At 44.5% G+C, this 20411-nt stretch overlaps 1 protein-coding gene across 3 annotated transcripts in view; it reads right to left on the bottom strand.

The window, feature by feature from the left end:
- Positions 1 to 581: 581 nt before the first annotated feature.
- LOC149341856 (calcitonin gene-related peptide type 1 receptor-like) overlaps positions 582 to 20411 on the bottom strand; it is a 128034-nt gene continuing 108204 nt past the window's right edge. For all 3 annotated transcript variants that reach the window (XM_089544102.1, XM_089544101.1, XM_089544103.1), the window contains 15 exons: positions 19525 to 19635; positions 17810 to 17895; positions 16601 to 16763; positions 16396 to 16515; positions 15778 to 15884; positions 13029 to 13120; positions 11759 to 11885; positions 11480 to 11633; positions 11087 to 11153; positions 8331 to 8397; positions 7518 to 7603; positions 6856 to 6988; positions 5077 to 5118; positions 3941 to 4030; positions 582 to 1373 (listed from right to left, as the gene is read on the bottom strand). In XM_089544102.1, coding sequence (XP_089400228.1) covers positions 1302 to 1373; positions 3941 to 4030; positions 5077 to 5118; positions 6856 to 6988; positions 7518 to 7603; positions 8331 to 8397; positions 11087 to 11153; positions 11480 to 11633; positions 11759 to 11885; positions 13029 to 13120; positions 15778 to 15884; positions 16396 to 16515; positions 16601 to 16763; positions 17810 to 17895; positions 19525 to 19635 — 1517 coding nt within the window. In that variant the 3' untranslated portion in view covers positions 582 to 1301. The remainder of the gene's footprint in view (positions 1374 to 3940; positions 4031 to 5076; positions 5119 to 6855; positions 6989 to 7517; positions 7604 to 8330; positions 8398 to 11086; positions 11154 to 11479; positions 11634 to 11758; positions 11886 to 13028; positions 13121 to 15777; positions 15885 to 16395; positions 16516 to 16600; positions 16764 to 17809; positions 17896 to 19524; positions 19636 to 20411) is intronic.

The raw sequence follows: 20411 nt of genomic DNA on the forward strand, positions 1-20411 counted from the left end.
CAGGACGACAGCCTTACCCTTAATTGGACGACTTTCTCACCCCGCTAAAAAAAAAAATCTGTCACATTAACATTGTTATCAATATGTGCTCTCACCTGTAACTCAGAATCATTGCGGCTGATTGGCATCCCGCATGCAACATAGCAGGTAGCAGGTCGATCACTGTTTGACTCAGTGGTCCGATAAATTAGAAAGATAACATGCATGAGCATCGTGTTCAGCGCGTTATACAATCGCTCTCACGAACAGGCTGTCGTCTCGGTGCAAGGGAGGCCGTCTTCCATGACCGAAGGAACGGAATTTGTTTGCACAGAATCCATAGCTTTCGTCACGCCTGTTATTGCTGAACCTCTTTAGTGCGCATACACTGATTTGAGGGCAGTCTTAAAAACTTTTCGCATGCAAGAAGTTCGACTTTTATCGCAACCAGAAGTGTTGTCATCTTTTGGAAAACGTAAGCCATGGAGTGTTACCATAATGCCAGTCGTGGCAGCTTGTAATGACTGCCACAAAAATGTACTGCCCACATGATACCCTCTTAAACATCGTTTTCAGGTGCTTTGCAGAGGTAATAAACTTGATTATATTTGCACATATTTTATTTACGAAGCAAGACACACGTTGTTCCAATTATTATTATTTTTTTTCAGGTACGAAGCTCATTCGTACCTCGTAAGCTCCTTTACATTGATCATAGAGGTTAAATCACGAAGCTCTTTGGAATTCACATCAACGGCTGCTCCTAACGGTTTACTCTTTCAAAAGTCACTCACCTTGTCTCATTGGGTCCGAAGTGCGTTTTCAAAAAGCACGTGCATTTCAACCTTACGCAGTCGAAAACCTTCCAAGGAAAGTCTGCGTAAGCAACTTGCTTGTGACATGCACATCGTCGTTCGCACACGAATTGGCACTCATTGCAGGAATTTTTGTTCAAACATTGCAATACCTTAGAGCTGAGGCTGCAGGGAAATTAAAGGGCTAGCGGGAAACCCGCAATGACATTCACACCGCGCACACATGACAAACTGAGAGGCGATGGGCCACATATTTTTCGACAACGCACAATCGGACATGCGCTGTCACTTTGGCCAACGTGGCACTCAATACTAAACGCACAGTTGCTAAAACACACTCCAGGCAGAAGGAACCACCATGTACGGGGCAGTCTTCACGTTGTCCATGCTCGTGTATGTGTATGCTGCGAGCAGCTGTCCTGAAGGGTAAGCAAGTTCAACGAGCCACATTGAAGAAGGAATGAGTCGTCGCAGTTTTCCTACACAAACACCCGCTTGTCTCTCCTCTCACAGCATGGTCTGCTGATGGTTCGGCGACACAGACGGACTTCTGCCATCAGATGAACGCCTTGGCAGAAACTGTAAAGGAAATGGCTGCTCTGTAAGTGTGTCTTACGTGAACGTTTTAAGAGCAAGTGAGCAAGGTACCTCTAGAGCCTCGAGTCTGACCGAACGACCCAGCTTAGCGGATCTTCTGACGTCAGAAAACAAGGCTAAGCCCACCTGACAACATCAGAGATATGAGGATGTGCTGATATAAAAGTTCAGTGTCCTTTTTTTCCCAGCGCTTGCGGCTAGCAGCCATTCGGCGACCAAGCTAATCTACCTGGTGTGAAAAGATGTATAATGAACAAAAAACGTGTGGATAGCGCGCATATGAACGTGACTACGTCTTTGACAAGTTATTACTCTGATCACAAAAAAAATGATGTTTGTATGAAGTTCGTTGGTTTTCAAAAGGGTGAATCTCATATAAAGGGAGGATGCTGTAGTTAACAAAACTGACCGCTTAAACAACGGACCAGATAAAAAATTATCTTAGAGTTCATATAGTTGAAACTGATTAACATCTCTGCACTCATAAGTTGCCATTCCGAAATCATGGCACCTCTTTCAGATTACTCGCCTGGAAGAGATGTTTCAAATGAGTTGTGCTGGGAATGCATGCAAGGCACAAAGGTGGTTCTGGCATCGTGCGATCTCAAGCAGATAAGCGGCATGCAAGTTGTGTCAATATCTTTATGTGCACCTTAAAGCCAAGTGCGTGTGTCTTCTTTTTGTCACAGGGCGGAATAAATGCGAGTGCGAAATTTCATGCTTTATTGTGCTCCTAAAACACAACAAAAAGTACACAGGTACTACGGGAAACAACAGAGAGCCATAGGTCAACGCAGCCCTTTCGGAATGGTTTCGACAGATGAACCTCTTCACATCTAGGAAACAGCACACACTTTTTAATAGATAAGTTATACAAATATACGGGATGTGGAGGACAGACGCACATTTATGGATTTTCACAGTCATGACAGCACTACAAAGAAACAGCAGTGACGATATAACCCACAAGCTATATTTAAGTACTCAGAGGTATTGACGAGGCCTGCGTATTACAACTGTAGTTTTGGTACGGTTTGACACAGGGAATGCAGAAACGTGTATAAGCGATCAAATCCAAAGTTGTTTCCATCCATCCATCCAAAGTATGCAGATCACAAAATGTTTTGCAAATGGTGATGATGCAAAAAATATACACAGTGCAGATAATCATAGAACAGAGTGACAGTTTTAACGTAAGTTTCGGTATGTACACTTTTGACCAGGCACAAAATGATGTATGCAACACATGATCCACCGTAAACTCCACCCGCATATGCAGTGACAAGGCTGCTTCAAGAGGTTGCGGCTGAGTAGATCAAAACCTCCGTAACAATCAGTGTAGCAAGTACACTTCGAAAAAAATGCGCCTCACTTGATTGGGGAGGGGCTTCAGCTTTGGGTGGGGAAAAGTGGGGTGTGAACAGTGATAACAGGGCTGCAAGAGGAAGGGTGGCTGTGAATATCATGTCGTAAGTTAGCGTGCAAGTGCTCCAGTCACCCAGTGCAACATCGAACTACTTTGAGAAACACATGCTCAAGAAAAGCAAAAAGCCCCCGCAAAGCTTACTACGCATGGTTAAACACGGTGTGTATTTAATGAGCGTACAGTGAGCCAGCATGTCAAGACAACACGTTCCTACAGGAATTAAAAGGCAACACTGGGAAAACAATAACAAAATAAATACTACATAATGCATGTCTGTTGTCAAGCACGTGCTCGAAAACAAAACAAAAAAGAATTGACAGGAGATACTTTGAGGATGATATGACGAAATCTTCCATGATACTGCTTCAGTTGCTCGAACAAGCGTTACTACGGCCGACTGCTTTAGCAGGGAATATGAATGCCGAGCAATGTAAAGAGAAATAAAGTTGAACCGTGTTTCACTCTGTGTTTTGACGAAATGATTCTTTCCAACGAACAATTTGTGCCACGTGATATGCGACAAGCTTTTCGTAAGGCTACTGAAACTGTCTAAAGCAGGTACAGATGTGTGCGAAAAAAATTAGTAACATATACTGGCAAAACATGCGCATTTACCATTGAGACATCTCTCTTAGCTTGCGTCACTAAAAAAATACGCACTTCCAGAAAATACGGCGCTTATTGACTCCTTGATAAATAATTGATTGCACTACTGAAAAAGTCGACGTGCACAGCAGTATGTATACCCTGTGTGCCCAGTTTTCAGCCCTCCACCTTGCTCACAGTTCTCACAGAGCAAAAAACCGTATACCGTAGCATCAGCCAGACGTACAAATCTAGAGATCTCTTCGTATCACATGTGATAAGAGAAACGCCCCAAAATACAAGTGCCGCACAGCGTGTGCCATGCGCCGAGGAACACAAAGGAAGGTAGCAGCGGTCGTGCATGAAACGCTACAGTGTTCTAAACTATCATGCTGCCTGCGTAAATACTGGATCGGGTAGTTTCAGGGGGCACTTAAGACACAAAGGGCATCGTTAGCACTGAAGCCATACAAGCGGAGTGGTCCTAAATCACAGTGACGCACTTATACTTCTGAGGAGGCTTCCTAAAGCGACTTACACTGATACTGGTATTCGCGTAAGACATCCGTCGTCCGTCATTTCTGAAGCATGGAGTTTGCGACAGCGTTTTCCGAAGAACACCTAGAACCTAGTGGAAGAAGGGCAAAAGAGCACAGTGTGAACGCGAACTGAAGGAAGCGTACAAAAGTCCGACAAAACTTCCCCACCGACGGACTCGTTGCCATTCAGTACTGAGAAGCGCGCCTGATAAGGACGTACGCGCCAGGCAATACTAGGTTCAGAACTAGATGTTCGGGTATTGAGCCCCATCTAGCATTAATATTCAGGCTTTCGGCAAAAAAAAAACGCGCCCCTTGAAAGTGTTGCGCCTTAAATGCCTATGCGAATGCTGTTGACGTGGGGAATAATTGGAGCACTTCCGCACACTTCCGCAGCAACAGACGACCCCTTATTTCGATGCTCCTTGTGTGCTAGTATATAAAAACATTTACTTCGACTGTAACCTCGGAGAGGGAAAATTTATGGTGCCAATCAAGCCATTCATTTGAGCGTTACATTGCTGCTGGAAGGGCCCGTTTATGTGCAGAGAATAACCAGCAAAGACGGTAGTCCTTCTTATTTATCGTGTCTAAAGGCATGAAGCTCATCCAAAAGCACGCCTTTTATTTCATTTATTGCTTCATTTAAAGACAAAGAGAAAGCACGCATTCGTGCAACTTAGAAGAGTTATTGCACATAATTTAAAAGCAGGAACATTACACTTATAACGTTCTGCGTTCACTGCATATGTCTGAAGGCAAGAGACAAATCTCCCATGTCACTGAACCGACATACCCAGTTTGTAGAGAGAGGTGGCCGCATGCTCGCAGTAAAGCTGCTACGCAAAGTAAAGAATGGCGCTATACGCTAGCGCAGAATAAATAAACCCATGATTTCCAGTGTTTATATTTTTCAAACATTTATGTGTCTCGGCAGCGCATTTAACTATCTTTTAAAAGCACTGAGGCTGTTTTTCTGCATAATCTGATATTTTAAAAACATGGAAGATGAGTGTTTGACTCACTGTTTCTATTTTCGATTCAAGAAGTTTTAGGACTTCGAACGTACTCGCTAATTTGCGAATTAGGGGACACAAACTATTGAGGAGGGCAACATGACAGGAGCTTGACTCACCTCTCCATTGAAGAAGCAAAACAGAAGAGCGACGCAGAGACCCTGCAATAAGAGCAAGATTTCAGGACACGCGAGGGAAGCATCGCGTTTTCTACGGAATCACGATCTTTTGTTAGTGAACCAATTCTTAGGTGATTCAATAGATCAAATACCTAATTAAATTTTTTTTGCTATTTATTCGATATTACGCACCTAAATAACGTACAAATGCGGTTATCTGCAGAAGAATGCGGCTAATGTAGTTAATCATCAGTCCTACCAGATGAAACTAAACAGCGTCTTGAATAACGTTCTTCTGCGGTGTCACAATTCGAGAATTGTCATTAACAAGGAAAAGGCAGTTTCTATGTCAGTTATAAAGAAAGGATTCCCTCTTAAGTTCAAATATGGTTTTGATAACACTGCACTAGGAACTGTAGAGAAATTACGATATCTGGGAATCTTTATCACTTCCCACCTGAACTCGACGACGCGCATGCCTTATGTTTATATAAAGAAAAGCAGTGAACAAGCTGGCTTTCTTGAACGTGCCTTGAATAAAATTACGAAGGGCACTTAAGACTACTTACGTGCTTTGAAAGTGAAATCACAGTCTCATCGTGAGCTCTGTTGCGTGGTTCATTAACGATTCCTTCCTTTCTAATGACGCACCTCCTAATTGGACTAGAGTCGTAAAGAAACGCAAACACTAGGTCCACCTTTATACGCCATGAAGTAACGTGATTTTGTGGCCTATGGATTGCGTGCTCGCCTCGCAGCTTGAAGGTCGTTGGTACGATTTCCAGCACCTTCCGAAGAAATTTTTTCTTCTTTGCTCTGATATTCCTAACTTATGGTCTATTGCTGACGTCATGTGGGGGCACGGTGACGTCACTGAAGAATTTCGTGCCATGGAAGCCAGCGCACGGTGGCTTTCATGATAATTGGACATATAAAGTTTTCGCCTTAATAACTCGCCTCCCGGAATACAGCATTTTGAATACGTTTCTCCTATACGTCCAACATTGCATGGCTTTTCTATACAACTACCGGCGTAGCCATCCTCCAAAGTGTGCAGCGGGAAGCTGCGGGACTTATCTAAACGATACAGACGCTCAGACTGAGGTACTGAACTTTTGCATCGCGGAGGGCTTCATCCTTTATCTAGCCAATTGAAGCTGCATCGTTTAAAACTGTTATAATTCTGCACAATTCATATACGATTAATTCCAAAGGCTTCACCAAAATAAGCTACTCCAGTTTCACCCGTCACAACCACCGTTTTTTTTCGAGGACTTATATGCAGTAATAACACTTTTATTTTACTTTTTTCCGCATGAGTGCCCGAATGGTCCACAGTGGATGCCTCAGTTGTGAGGCAGCCGATGGTCATGCAATTTTTTGAGCTTGCTGAGCTTACTTTATTGCCCCCAGACTGCTGTAATTTGTGTTCGAGTGATGGCGATATACGATTTCTGTTCTAAACTGGAATTCTTGAATTCATTGTTTTTTTTCGCATTCAATTGGACCTATCCTTGCGCGCTCTGCATTGTATAGCTGTTTAGCATCCTATAATTGCTATACCTTAAAATTTTTGTTCCTTTTACTTTTAGAATTTAGCATCTAGATTTAGCATGCCTAGTTAGCAGTGAGAAGATTAGAGATGAAACTGAGATTTTCAACGTACTTTATACAATGTTAGAGCCAGCATGCCTAAACATGGCTCGTGAACCTTGAGCCTTTCCCTCCTACTTTGATCTTTCTTCCCGTATAATATGAGATTCACTAGAGTAGTCACACCTGTAGGGACGTGACCAGCGCCGAGATGATCTCGTAGGCGAGGAAGATGGAGCCCTTGTCCGGTCGGAAGGGAGTAACCACGTAGTGCAAGCCCAGCAGCGGAAGCAGTATCACGGTGGCCCTGACAGCTTTCCTGAGCAGAGAAAGGCAGAAAAAATGCAGCGCATTACTTACATTGTCGGACTAACAAAGCCACCTTTAAATTATGTCCCAAATTTATGCTTTGATTATTTCCACAGCGTTAAAGGCAGTTGTTCGAAGATCACGTCATCAGAATTTTTAATACGATCAATTTCGTTATGAAGTTATAAGTAAATTACTTGTGTTTTGGAAACGAAGGAAATTCTTAGAAGTTCAGCGTTGGTAAGAACGCCGAAACAATTGCTGAGCTGTGTGTTTAAAGCAGACGAAGTTTGGTGAGTTTCACGCCTGTACGTTCTTTTTTAACGCGAAAATAAAAATTCCTGGTTTTCCACAAGAGAGACTAGAGAGACTAGAGTCGGCCATTTCGACTGCCTTTCTTTAAGAAAACGGGTCATGGATGAAAATTGATTTGCAACACGTCTTACTTGCTACCTGCAGCCGTCTGACTCATGGTCCAGCTTATGGTTGTTGTTAAACGTGTTTGTTACCAGACAAAGGCAGTGTTAATGGGCACTCACCTGGTGCTCTCATTGTCGGGAGAATTGACAGCTCGAAGCTTGGTCACCAGGACCCTCACAATGTTGACGAGAAATGCGAAACTGAGCTGCGGAACAAAATAAATATAATAAAAATAGCTGAAGACAAACGACCTGACGCAATGGGCCGTGAATTAAACAATGTTTAACAAAGCCGCTTGCTTCTTTTCTGAAAAAAGTCGTTTGTATTTCTGTGTATTAAAAGGGTTAGGAGGCGTTTAAATTGACACAACAGCGGTGAAACGAAACGTTATTTAAGGAGTTTACCATTCTGGTTCACTTCCCACATAGCGCTAAACAGACACGGACACAGGGAGACAAACAGTACGGGTGCTTCCATTCTAGCGCTCAGGATCTGCAAGCACAACTTCCCCCCTACCCCAAACGTCCCCCCCCCCCCCCCCCTCAAAAAAAAAAAAAACTTTTTTGGATAGCAGAGGCTGAAAAGCTTCTGTGCTCGATTTTTCATTGTTAGTGCGACATCCCTTCAATCCTTACTGAGGTAAACTTCATGGCCTATTGTAGACTGCAAGACAGGTCCGCACAAGCGCATCGGTTGACCTACGCCGAATCTTAGTACATCAGCGTTTTTTGCAATTATTTCTGGTTATAATAATGCAGAACGACCCACAGTTTCTGGCATCGCTTCGTGCTCTGTAGCACAATGCCACAGTCTGTGGCGGCGAGACAATTGGGGTAAAATAGTACCCATGGCTGAAGCGTGGTTTGCATATATATGAACTAAAATAAAAGAAAATCACTTTAAAGGCGAAATTGAAAATAACAAAAACTTACCAGTATTGAGAAGCAAACAGGAACGCTCAGTATATATGTGTACCAGAAGTCGTGCTCGACCCAGCACCTAAAAGTGGCAATGCAAGAAAGCACGTCACGACTTCATAATGTGGCGCTCACATGTGTAAAGTTATTGAAACTGCGTGTGCAGGCCACTCATAAATAGTGAAGCGAATGATGGCCCCACAAAGTGTTGAAGCGGCGCACGCGCATATCTACGTAATTGTTTCGTGTGTTAAGCTGCTGCGAATGCATATGAAAGGCTGCAAAATGGTTTTCAGCTCGCCAGAATAATGAATTGTCCTCGCGTGTTGCCGCACGTTTCGACACTCCAAAGCAGCTGCTGCTTTCTGAGCCTTCCAAAACTGCGGTTCCAGTGGTCTTAGGTACTGTAAAATTCGTTCCCTTTATATGACGGATGGCTCAGCTGAACTGTGGGATAGAGCACTGCACGGGCCTCAATCTGAGGCCCGAGCCCGGCCCGGGCCCGAGACCAGAAGCCCGAGCCCGGCCCAGGCCCGCGGCTTCAAGCCCGGGCCCGGCCCAGGCCCGCTAAATAATCGCTCTAGCAAGCCCGGCCCGGCCCGTGAATCCTCGAGTGAAGCCCAGCCCGGGCCCGGCCCGGCCCGTTTCACAGTTACGCTTGAGATATACTGCTCAGTCTGAGCAAGTAGACTGCTACTAGACCGATAAGAAACTGGCCGACAAAGGTTCTAAAAACAGTTTAGCTTGCAGAAAGTTGGTTCTTTTTAACCCAGAAGGAAGTGATTAAGAGTGGTGCTCGCCATGCCCGTCTTTTGGACAGTGATCTCGTGTTGGTGCGCTAAGATAAACTGGGAAGTTCCGAGAGCCAAATAATAAGGGCTGCATACGCGCGTAACATATTACTTTGCATTCCCCCATGATTTTAATCAGTTATATTTTTCCGCCCGGAAGTATAAACATTAAAGCTGCCTAGCAAGCAGTGGGATGACAATTTTAGTGAACGCGATCTCACAGGTTGAACTCATAGCCGAACTGGTCGCCTTCCAGCACAAACGAAATGCTAAAAGGCTTGAGTATTTCACGGTGTGTGTTTTGAAGACTATAAGCGTCGTAAACTAATATGTTCTTCCCGAATGCATTTCTAATAGTGTATAGGTATGTTTTGGGGTGACGAACGATCATTGTGTAATTAAGACCGGCTGAATTTTACTCTTACTGGTGGAGCAGAAGATAACGCGCGAACCACGTGATAACTTACAGGGCGAAACACTAGTCATGACAACCAGGCTGAAGAAGCGAGGAGGGATAGATGTGGTTATGAGATGAGATTTACAAACTGTCGCGAGCTTTTGTGGCTATTTCATTTACGAGACGTTCCGGTCAGCTGATCAAAATGAAAACCAAATGCGCTTTACTTTGTGAATTTTCTCACACGAGAAAAATATAGCTATAACATAAACGCTATGTTTTTGGGGCTTAAGGGCCCAATGGAAGTCAGGCTGTGAGAGAAACCGAAGCAGAGGGTTCCGGATCATTTCGACCACATGGATTTTTTCAACGAGTAGTGATACTGCGAAGTACGTGGCTGTCATGCTGGCCGCCTAGACAGAAAGGCGGCCGCCGAGGCTAGGAGCAAACTCTGGTTCCCCGGCTCACTAATCAAGCGCATTGACCACTAAGCCACCGCGGCGGGGAAATAAGGAAATAAATAAGTCAAGTAGTAAAGCTTAGTTTTTTTTTCTCAGCGCGTACTATAACCCATAGCTCATCCGTGTCGCTGCTCCAATGCCGCAGTTGTGTACTTCGCTCTACAATAGTGAATGAATAGTCGGACACCAGCCGTTTCTGTACGTACCCAAGCCCGACTCGGGTCCGCCGCTTAAAGCCCGAGCCCGGCCCAGGCCCGCAACTTCAGGCCCGGGCCCGGCCCAGGCCCGGCAAAACAAATCATATCCCGGCCCGGCCCAGCCCGCGGGCCGGGCCGGGCCCGGGCTTTCGGGCCGGCCCGAGCCCGTGCAGTGCACTTTTGTGGGAGCTCGAGTATTTTAGCGCTCAAAGGAAAACTGTGCCACTTGATGAGCATTCTGCGATATTCAAGGACTCAAATTTATGTAGGCTGTAGGTAAAACATGCAAAGTTTTTTTTTCTCCTGCTGGAGTTGCAGATGCTGACGTAATCACAAATTAAAGCTGATGTTTCTCTTCACGGCGTTACAAAAGTGAGAGGCTTGGTGATAACGTCACGAACGGGAATATTTCAAATTTTTTCTGCTTTCGTGCGGCTGCCGTCGGATGCCGCCAAACACTCCGCTGTCTTTACCTTCGGTGGTACTTCTCGTTGGAAATGTACTGTGACCGCAGGTGAAGTCATTATAAATGCCCCCAACTCGGTGCTGTGTGCTGCGCAGAAGCCTGAAGCCCTTCGTGGTTCCGATCGGCGATTAAGTTACCATTTCAAAAGCTAGCTCAAACAGACATCGCATCATGTACCTGCAAGTCTGACACATTCGACCTCTCTAAACTCGTCGAATTCTGAAAATTCTGCAGTTTGCCTGTAAGGTAGAAAGCAGATCACCCAACGAGTTCGTGTGCGTCAACATATCGCCTGTATTGTGCCGTAAAAGCATCCACACGTTGGTGACTATGCTAATCGGAGTCTTGAAAAATAACCGTGGGCATCACTCAAACACTACGGAAAAAGTCATGCAGATACAGAGTTTACTGAACTGGGCGCATAATTAGCTGAGCAACTACGTTCAAACTGCTACTCACATTCTTGACGCTTCAGGGTCTAACCCGCGCATTACAGCGTATCCAATGGTTGGAAGCAGTGGGAATCCTGTAAGAGACGAGACTTGATATGAAGCGAAGAGATGGTTTGTAGCCTGTGAAACATTACCGTAAAGAAAATGACGGTATTTTATAATGTTACACCAAGGCGAATGCGCGTTGGCTCATCGACTGCATTCGCATTTAAATAATTGATTGCAGTGTTCAAGTGTACTGAAGTTAAGTCCTAAATATCAGGCGGTTTCTAGAAGCCTCTTTTAACAATATTTTTTCAATAACTGGGTGCCTTTCTGGTAGTAGTAAGCCTGGTAAATACTGTCAAGGTTGCCAGTCGACAAACTTGGTGAACTATACGCTAAAACTTGTGGCACTCACCCCATCCAATCAGCAGGAACCACTTGAGAATCTTGTCTTCGGCGATGAACGCCATCACAAGTAGCGTGTGCAGGTAGAGACCCTCGCAGAACATCCACAGGTAGTTGCACAACAGGAAGTACTGCGTCACTACGTGCAGGGCCTGGCACCAGCTCTGAGAGAGACAAGAAAGGAAAGCTCGGATCTAGCATGCTGTTAAGCTATTATCTCTGTTTTCTAAGTTAGCACTCGAATGATCTATCGAACCAGTATGTGAACCATGTAACTCGTCCAACTTACCGGACTTTCTTCTATCACATGAGGCTGTGCGATCACATGAATGTACCAGAGGATCCAGCACAGATTGTTGATGATGAATGATGTAAATAAATTCTTGTGAATAGTGATCCTTCTACAGCGAAGAGACCTGCGAACACAACAGGGATAGAGGGTGCCTGTACAGAGTAGTAGCTGACAATGCATAAAAATAGAAATATAAGACGGGAAACTTATTCAAATTCCGCCAATATTTCAGTTCCTGTTCCTCACCGTTAAAAGAAAACACGAAGGGCCCCTTCCGTACCATACACTACAGACATGCAGTCCTAGCATGTTTAAAGTTAGTTTCTAGAAATGCTTACAAAAACGAACGCGTAACAATAGTCCGAGAACGCAGCCTACATTCCATGTTTCGCGCCGCAACATTTTATCTGTGCCAAATTTTTCGCTAGTACTAAGAAAACGCAACGACGAATCGTAATTCCTGTTTGTGCGCTTAGTGTATTAGTACATTTCATGCGTTTCAACCTTCTTAGAGGTCAACACTTAGCCGCAGACACTGAAGCATGATTTTGTTACAAAGCCAATGCGCCTAGACTGTGTAGACAATGGTTTACTTGTTTTGTGGTTTTACCCTTCTGAACAGCCGCAGGCAGGATATTTGAAGTGAAATTGATACTTGAGGGAATTTTAATGTACTGCATTACCGCCACTGCCGTGCTGTGAAGAAAACACTGCATTTTCTATCGTAGTGTGCTCAGTTTCATTGATGAGCGTACACTGATATCAAGCACTAACTCACCTAACGTATAGAGAAGAACACTGAACCTTGGTAATTTACTTTCGCCAAACATTGAACTAGCAGACACTAGACCGCTCCATGTAACTAGATGAGCATTTTATACCGTTGCTTTGCAGTAGAACGTTCTCAATTAGAGGAAATTTGTCGCACAAAACTTGCCATGAACCAAACGAAACAACCTTGCTCCAATTTCGGCAAATGTCAGTCCTGTTTCTTCTTTTCCTGGGGCCTTCAGTTTCGTCTTAAAAGAGCGCTTTCAACGAATAACCTAGTATTGCCATCTTTTTTCAGGCAGCGCTCACCAATAAAAAATGCCATTTCTGGGTACCAGAAAACATGTTCATGCGTACTCGTTGTACCACTGGCAATGTCAGTGTTAGACTGGTAAAGCAAAATAAGTCTCTACAAAGCATAAAACCGTTGCAGCCCGGAATGAACACTTAACTAGAAAAGCAAAATCATGCCTTAAAGAAGTAAGCTCATACTCACCTGAAATAGCAAAATATGAAAAGTGACAATAGCAGCGCGACCAGTGATATAGAATATCCCGTGACGTACAAGGAGTTCACGAGGTTTCGGAACTGAAAAAAAAAGAAAATATCGATGAAATAGATGTATGAATTGTGCGGTAATTGTTTGGTTGCTTATCGTTTCAGGGCCTGGAAAGCCTCAGCCTCTATACTGAGGTCCCTATGGTTCCTGCATGATTTTTTGTTGCGACAAGGTGGGCCTATGATTTTGCGGACACGGTACGAAATTCTGCTTCAAGTGTCGTGGGACGCTCAATTTGTGGTTGAAGATCTACTCCGCTTTCTTTAATGGTCTAGTACCGACCACTCTCCAGCCTGCATCTGTGTTCCATGCGGTAGGATATCCTTCATAAATAGGGTACCACAGCGGCCTTTCGTTATTGCTCGTCTTGCCTTGCCGGTCCTATCCTGTTTAGATCCATTTCTGTAGGGTTCGGGCTATATAAGCATGCTAGGTATAGTTCCACGTAAGAAAAATCAATATAATCGCTTTGTGTGGCGTCTCTCTAATGCTAGGTTGTTTGTCTCCGTTATATTTGGGCGCCTGGAGCCTCTGCATCGCGGCTGCTCCTTGCTTCTTGCATTTCCATTAGGGAGTGCTGGAAAGACACCTATTCGGCTTTTTCACTTTTGCGCCTGTTTGTCGGCGTCATGCGCGGCAGCCATTCTGGCGCTATCTGCAGTATTCAGTTGATACAGCTTCGAGACAGACGGCGGCTTGCATTCCGCGTCGGTCCATTTCGAAATATGTAATTTTCGCAAGCCGCGACATAGGGCGTGGTGCCTCCCACCGACATCGGCGAGAGGCTGTTTTCACGCCTGTTTGTTGGATCGTTGAATGAAACGCACCGTGCCTGGCTTCTTATATCGAACGCTCTGCATCTCTGTTTTTGTCTTGGCGCCATCGTCGCGACGTTTCACCTTCCGTGCACGGGTCGTTACGGTGGAGACACCGGTGCTATTTTTGTCGCCCAGCCAGTGAGAAGCGCCACTTCAGTGGGCAAATTAAAGAATTGCTCAGTCTTATCGAGACAATTTTTCAGGGTAATGATAACTTATTGTTTTTTTTTTAATGAAGGGCACTCCACAATTGTATGTGGTGCTGTTTAGCCGTAAAGTTGCGGCACAAGTTCGTGCTTTTGTGAAACAAAAGTAAAGCCAATTGTAAGTTCTTGCCAGCTGACGAGAACGGAAAGTGACGTACAGAGCGCGTTAGAAGGTTCCAATCAACTGGGACTGCTTTTGATCCATGGAGTCGGGCATTTACTATACCCCCGAACCTCAAAGTCTCTGTAGGGGGATAGAGGTATCCTTCTCACCTATGAGAACATTGATAGCTTGGTAGGTATCTTAAGCGCCAGGTTACGCTGCTGAGAAGCAGTCCCTGAGGCCTGGGAACTTTTGAAGCACCCTGTGCATACATCCTGGGAGGCCGTTCTTATAGATCGCAAATAGTAAGCGTAACGAAAATAGAAAAAAAAAATAAAGTAACACTGATGAGTAGCATACTGAGTCCCGTTTCTTAAATTTGAAGTTTCACCTGGCACCAGAAGCTTCCGACGCACAAGTGTCGCCGAAAAAGCTATTTCCGTGTAGCCTGGGCAGAGAGCCTGAAAATGGCAGGAGCTCTGTAAAGTTCCTTCACCAAAGCATGGGCTGTAGGTTTTCATTCCAAGGTACATGGAGTGGCCACTACACTATTTACGTTCCTCGAAACTCGCGTGCCCTGTATTCTTTCAACGCCGAAAGTATATGATTTTTTTTTGAGACAAACATGCTAACCACAAAATCTAAAAGCATCTTTTTATGGGCCAATTATGCCCAGTGGTAGAACAATACGCCTCGCACGCTTTAGCTTTTCCCTCTATATTAAGCTTACTGAAAAGCTCTTTGCGTGCTTTTTTAGGCACATGACATAATCATTTTCAGTTCGCCTTTTGAAGTGGAGTGTTTCTAAATTTAAAGAGCGTTGGAATGATTTTCGGCGGGTGTCGTCGCATCTTTCTGTGCGACAGCACGAGCACAATGCCGCAACAGGAATTTCATGAAAGTTTTAAGGAAAGAAAAGAAACAATTCCCGTCATTTTACACCCTTAAGTTCACAAAGCAGCTCGCGATAAAAATTTCCGACAATGTTATTTATCTGTAGTCTAAAAAGAAAAGAAGTAGTCTAAAAAGTAAAAAAATATGAAACGTGCCTTTCTACAAACAGCCGAGGTCGTTATTTTATGCGTAGCATATTGCAATCACTCAGTTCAGCCCTTGGGCGCGGCCAGGCAGCCACCAAACCACGTGACGTGACGTCACGTAGTTTGGTGACGTCACGTCACGTGGTGACGTGACGTCACCAAACCACTTTAAAAAAAAAGAAAAAAAAGAACGGCTGAGCATGGTGGCGGTTGCCACCACCCCGTTTCAAAGGGGGCGCTCCTATCCATCCATCCATCCATCCATACGTCACGGAGGAAAAGCTGGTGAGAAAATCGAGTGCCGCCAAGCAATACTTCGCGCAAAAAGACCGCGCAATATGCAACGCATTCTTGGCTTAACCAAGCTAAGCCTGGGCATCTTTTTTACCTGGCTTCACTTGCCAAATTGACACAAAATCTTCTGCTTTTGCTATGACACTGAAATAATCGAGAGCATCTGTTCATGATAGCAGGAATAGTGAGCCCTCTAAATTAAATGTCCTCGTTGGTGAGACAGACCTGCAGGTCGTGGGTGTCTACACAGGCCGTGTAGTTGGACCATATGTGTCCGGTAACGGGATGGCGGAACCAGGTGCCATTCGCAGTACACAGCTTGTGCGCTTGCCCTTTGAGAAACGAAAAACAAAGAAATATACATGCATATCTTCAATAGACGTGAGAATAAACTTAGTAAAACCTGTTTGTTTCAAACGGAACACCTTTTTACGCTGAAGCCAAATCTTGAATAATGTGCGCGCAGAATTTAAGTTTATGGAAACCGAAACATCAAACGTAGCTATTCCTCGTGCGATGTTTGGAAATACCAGCTTAAAGTTAAAGTTACGTGAGTACCTACCTTCACCGCCATTTGGGCATTAAAAAATAAATGGAAGTCCATGAAGTTTTTCACAGAACGTTTTTCACTGGAAGTTTTTCACTGGGTCTTTGCAACCACAGTTCAGCTCGTCACCTGAGGCATCATTCATTTATTTGCTCTTAGCACGACCCTAACGGACACAAATGACGCCACTCAGCTACACTGAAAGCTCAGCGTGATTACTGAAGTATGGCTGTTATGGCATTACGGCAAAAGACACATCTTTGCTGTAATCAAATGACAGACGTGGAGTCACTCACTCGACGAAAGAAATCCTGCCACGAACTGTGGACACGGAGCAAACACAGTTTGACCTGGTGGTGTATCGTCCCAACAGTTCCAGCCATCCCACGTTCGGGGACAGAGGGACTCATTCACACCTGTCGGCAAAGAAGTACGAACAGTGCTCAACATATTGCGCTCACCGGTTCACTGGCAACCAGATCAGCATCGCAGAGCACTTACCAAGCTCGGGAAATGGCTTGAGGAGCACGTGCTCGAGGCAGTGCTTGAAGTGGTCGATCTTCTCCTGCCACATCCAGTTCTCCCCTCTCGGGGAACTCTGCTCCCAGGGAACATACTCCCCTATTTCCTGAGCGATGTCGATTAGGAGCTTCAGCTCGGGGTCCTGAAAAGACGGAACGGCTGTATGGCTTTGTCCATGGAGGCAGCCTATCAGTTCGAAGTTGGAGGTGTAGCTCATTTTGGCCCGTTGCAAAATATTCCGCTCGTAGTCGGCTCGGAATCCTCGCATAGAAAAATATCAAAGGCGGGGATCCACAACGGTGCCACTTGGTGGAGGCACATTAGTATGACTAACGTTAGGCAGGCGCACACGGTTAAGCTACAGTTAACTGCCCGCTGTCAAAGGTTTTTCAAGCTATTGCATAGAGGTGATTCACGAAAACACAGTTTTGCCAAAAGCAAAATATGAGCGTCGAGTGCAGCACTGAGATTACCACAATATAAATCTGTGTTCAGACGTCCATTAGGCATACGAAATGTTGTTGCTACAACATGTCAAGGATTATACTACACGTTTGACTGTTTTGGATTGTTATGGCAAGACAATTAAAACAGAATATGTTATAAAATATGAAGTGTGAAGTATCTGCATGCTTACTTCAGACAGTTGAATTTAGCTGCGCTGTGCTGGACACATTAAGACTAAGTCACGCTCATGATAATTTTAAGGCAGGACATCAGATTGCTCTCTGATGACCGGGCCGTGCATTTGCTCAACTTTGGCCTGGCACTGAAATTAATAAGGATTAGCGCTGCAAGTAAGCACCACTCTATATTTTTCTTATATGGCGCTCCAATTTCTGTGAGATATTTGGCCACAGGGTGCACTGATTTTGCATAATGCTTTCGGCCTACTCGCTAAGAGAGATGAAAGGAAGCCATCATATCTCTGTGGTTCTGAGTGAGAGCTCACAACTAACGTTCTTATAAGTGGAACTTTCGTTTCAGCTTTCTAGGGAACCTCTTCAGCTTCTTAGCACAACATGTATGCCCGAAATATTCGAGCTGCATTTTTAATGGCAAAACATGATATTTTCTTAAAACTTCGACAGTAGTGTCATAATTGGCGTTCATCATTATTGTAGTAACTTTAAAACTTCTACGAGCGACACAAACGCTTTATAGCTTGGTATAGCTGAGAACGCTTACGTAGTATGGGGATGATGTGCATGCGTCGTAGTTTCCCATTGCGTCTTCCCAAGAACCCCTCACAAGGCAGTGGTAATAGGCGGTTCCTGCGCCGATCAAAGCACACAGTAAGCTTTCACGAACAAGAAAAGAAGTTCTTTTTTTTTTTCAGAAATCGCACAGTACGAAGCATTTGACAAACAATGCCAGTGCAAGCATTTGAGAAACGCAGTCCGTTCAATCGTCTTGCGCATGCTGATACGCACTCTAAAACGGCAAGTTTTATCTAAAGCTTGCGCGTGTTCCCACCGTGCAGTGTGTTTTAGAGGTAATGTATTTGTCTACAATTTCTTTCTTTCTTTCTTTCTTTCTTTCTTTCTTTCTTTCTTTCTTTCTTTCTTTCTTTCTTTCTTTCTTTCTTTCTTTCTTTCTTTCTTTCTTTCTTTCTTTCTTTCTTTCTTTCTTTCTTTCTTTCTTTCTTTCTTTCTTTCTCTCCTTCTTTCTTTCTTCCTTTCTTTTTCTGTTTCTTTCTTTCTCTCTTTCTTTCCTTTTTTCTCTCTCTCTCTCTTTCTTTCTTTCTTTCTTTCTTCCTTTCTTTCGTTCTTTCTTTCCTTCTCTCTTTCTTTCTTTCTTCCTTTCTTTCTTTTTCTTTCTTCCTTTCCTTCTTTCTTTCTTTCTTCCTTCCTTCCTTCTTTCTTTTTTCTCTGCTCTCTCTTTCTTTCCTTCCTTCTTTCTTTATTTCTCAATTTCTTTCCTTCCTTCCTTCCTTTCCGTCTTTCTTTCTTTCCTTTTTTTCTTTCCTTCCTTCTTTGTTTCTTTTTTTCGTCGATGACTGAATGAGCTATTTGTTGGGGCCGCATTCCCACCGGTTCTCTGCGTATTTTCTCGTTGTTTACAGGAAATGAAATGGAGAGCAATCTCGCTAAAGGGCTCACTGCTGCGAAAGCAAATGAACTGGGCAGCACTTCTTTCAAATAAAAAGAAATCCCACGGATGCAGAAGCACGCGGATCACATAAACGCAAATTGTTCCTTTCAAACTTTCCACAGCTGTCAGCCGTGTTCCATGTTGTAGCCAAGATCCTCTTAATTAAACCGAAATATCCCAACTGTAGCACTTTTCCCATGCAGAGCTTGAAAATGCCAGAAGTTTGAAAACAGAAACCGAGACAACGAGAAAAATTCGGTCCTTAAAATTTTCTGATCATCCTTTAACTTCCCTTTTCGCCGAGTTTCACTGTTAAAATTTCCTGACAGGAAGAAATCCCCCTTGTGACACCAGCAACAACGCTTGACTTCCTCACGATATGACTCCTATAATTTTTGTTGACATGCTAGGTTTACTTTCAACCTCCTGGTTATCCATTCTTTTCTTAAAGCGATGGACTTATTTCATCTAAGTCAAACTTTGGCCCAACTTAACCCCAACTCAAAGAAGGCACTGAAAATGCTAGGCTAAAGGTTGCACCTCAGTCCTTAATACATACGGCTGCGCGGAAAATCTTCTCCCCCCCCCCCCCCCCCTCCCCCACCCGCTTTTTTTTTTTTTAACTAAGCGCGCGATGTCAAAAGCTTTGAGGTTGAACCACGTGCAACCGTTGTGAAAGAAAAGCTCTTACTTGAGCGCGTGGGGCAAAATAAGTCATTTAAAAGAAAGAAACCTCGAACCGGAAACAGCCTTAACGTTGTAAAAATTTTAGGACCGGTGCTACAGCAACACATTGTCATCACACCCACCCGAAGTGTTGACAATGCCAGGCAGTAGGCCTGGACATGGTGCCCGAGCTGTGGTGCCCCGTGGAGTCGGAGGCCAGCAATGCCAGCCGTCGAACCTCCAGCCACATCCATCTGCAGGCAGAACCGATGAAAAGGAATTTAATTAAACGTTGTTTAGCAGACGCAATGCATAATTATTGCGAAAGCATTACTCCAGACATACCAACTCCGAGCAAGAATCTTTTCATCTTGTCTTGTCTTGGGCTCCAAACTAACCCGGCCTTACCGGAGCTACTCGTGTAAGTTCGATACATGCGGCTCGGGTTAGTTCAGAGAAACGTCGCGCAAGCGGTAGCCACTGGGAGGAAGCTCATGTAAGATAGGATGAGCGTCGCGCCAGATGTAGCCAATGGAATGCAGGTGGCAGTTAAACTAATGATTGGTCGCGAGAGTTACAGCCGGCCAAATCTTTAGCTGGCGTGCGTGAAGGCCGCTTTTTCTGCGCTACTGCGATTTGAGACGAAGCAAACTTCTGGAAAGCTCAATATTAAGCACGGGCTTAGTGAGCTTCTGCTTAGATTTAATATTTTAGCAAGTTTGCTCCGTCATAAGCTGCAGGAGCACGGAAAACGCGGTCGTCACGCACGCCAGCTAAAGATTTGGCCGGTTGTACGTTGCTTGTGAAGAGCAACACGAGTCGGACGATCCCTCCGTTGGCTGTGACAGAAACAGCCGCCTGCCAGTGGAGTGGCGCATCGCTTAATAAGCGCTGCGCCACTGCGCTGGTAGAGGTATGAGGAGTCGCCGTGATCTGTGACTGTTAAGTAGATAATGAACAATTATGCATATATTGGCATTAGACTACTAAAGATATCATGCCACATTTCTAAGGCGGAGTTTAACTGTAC

This window comes from Amblyomma mixtum, chromosome 5 (assembly GCF_055824585.1).
Source record: "Amblyomma mixtum isolate Tamu chromosome 5, ASM5582458v1, whole genome shotgun sequence".
NCBI lineage: Eukaryota > Metazoa > Arthropoda > Arachnida > Ixodida > Ixodidae > Amblyomma > Amblyomma mixtum.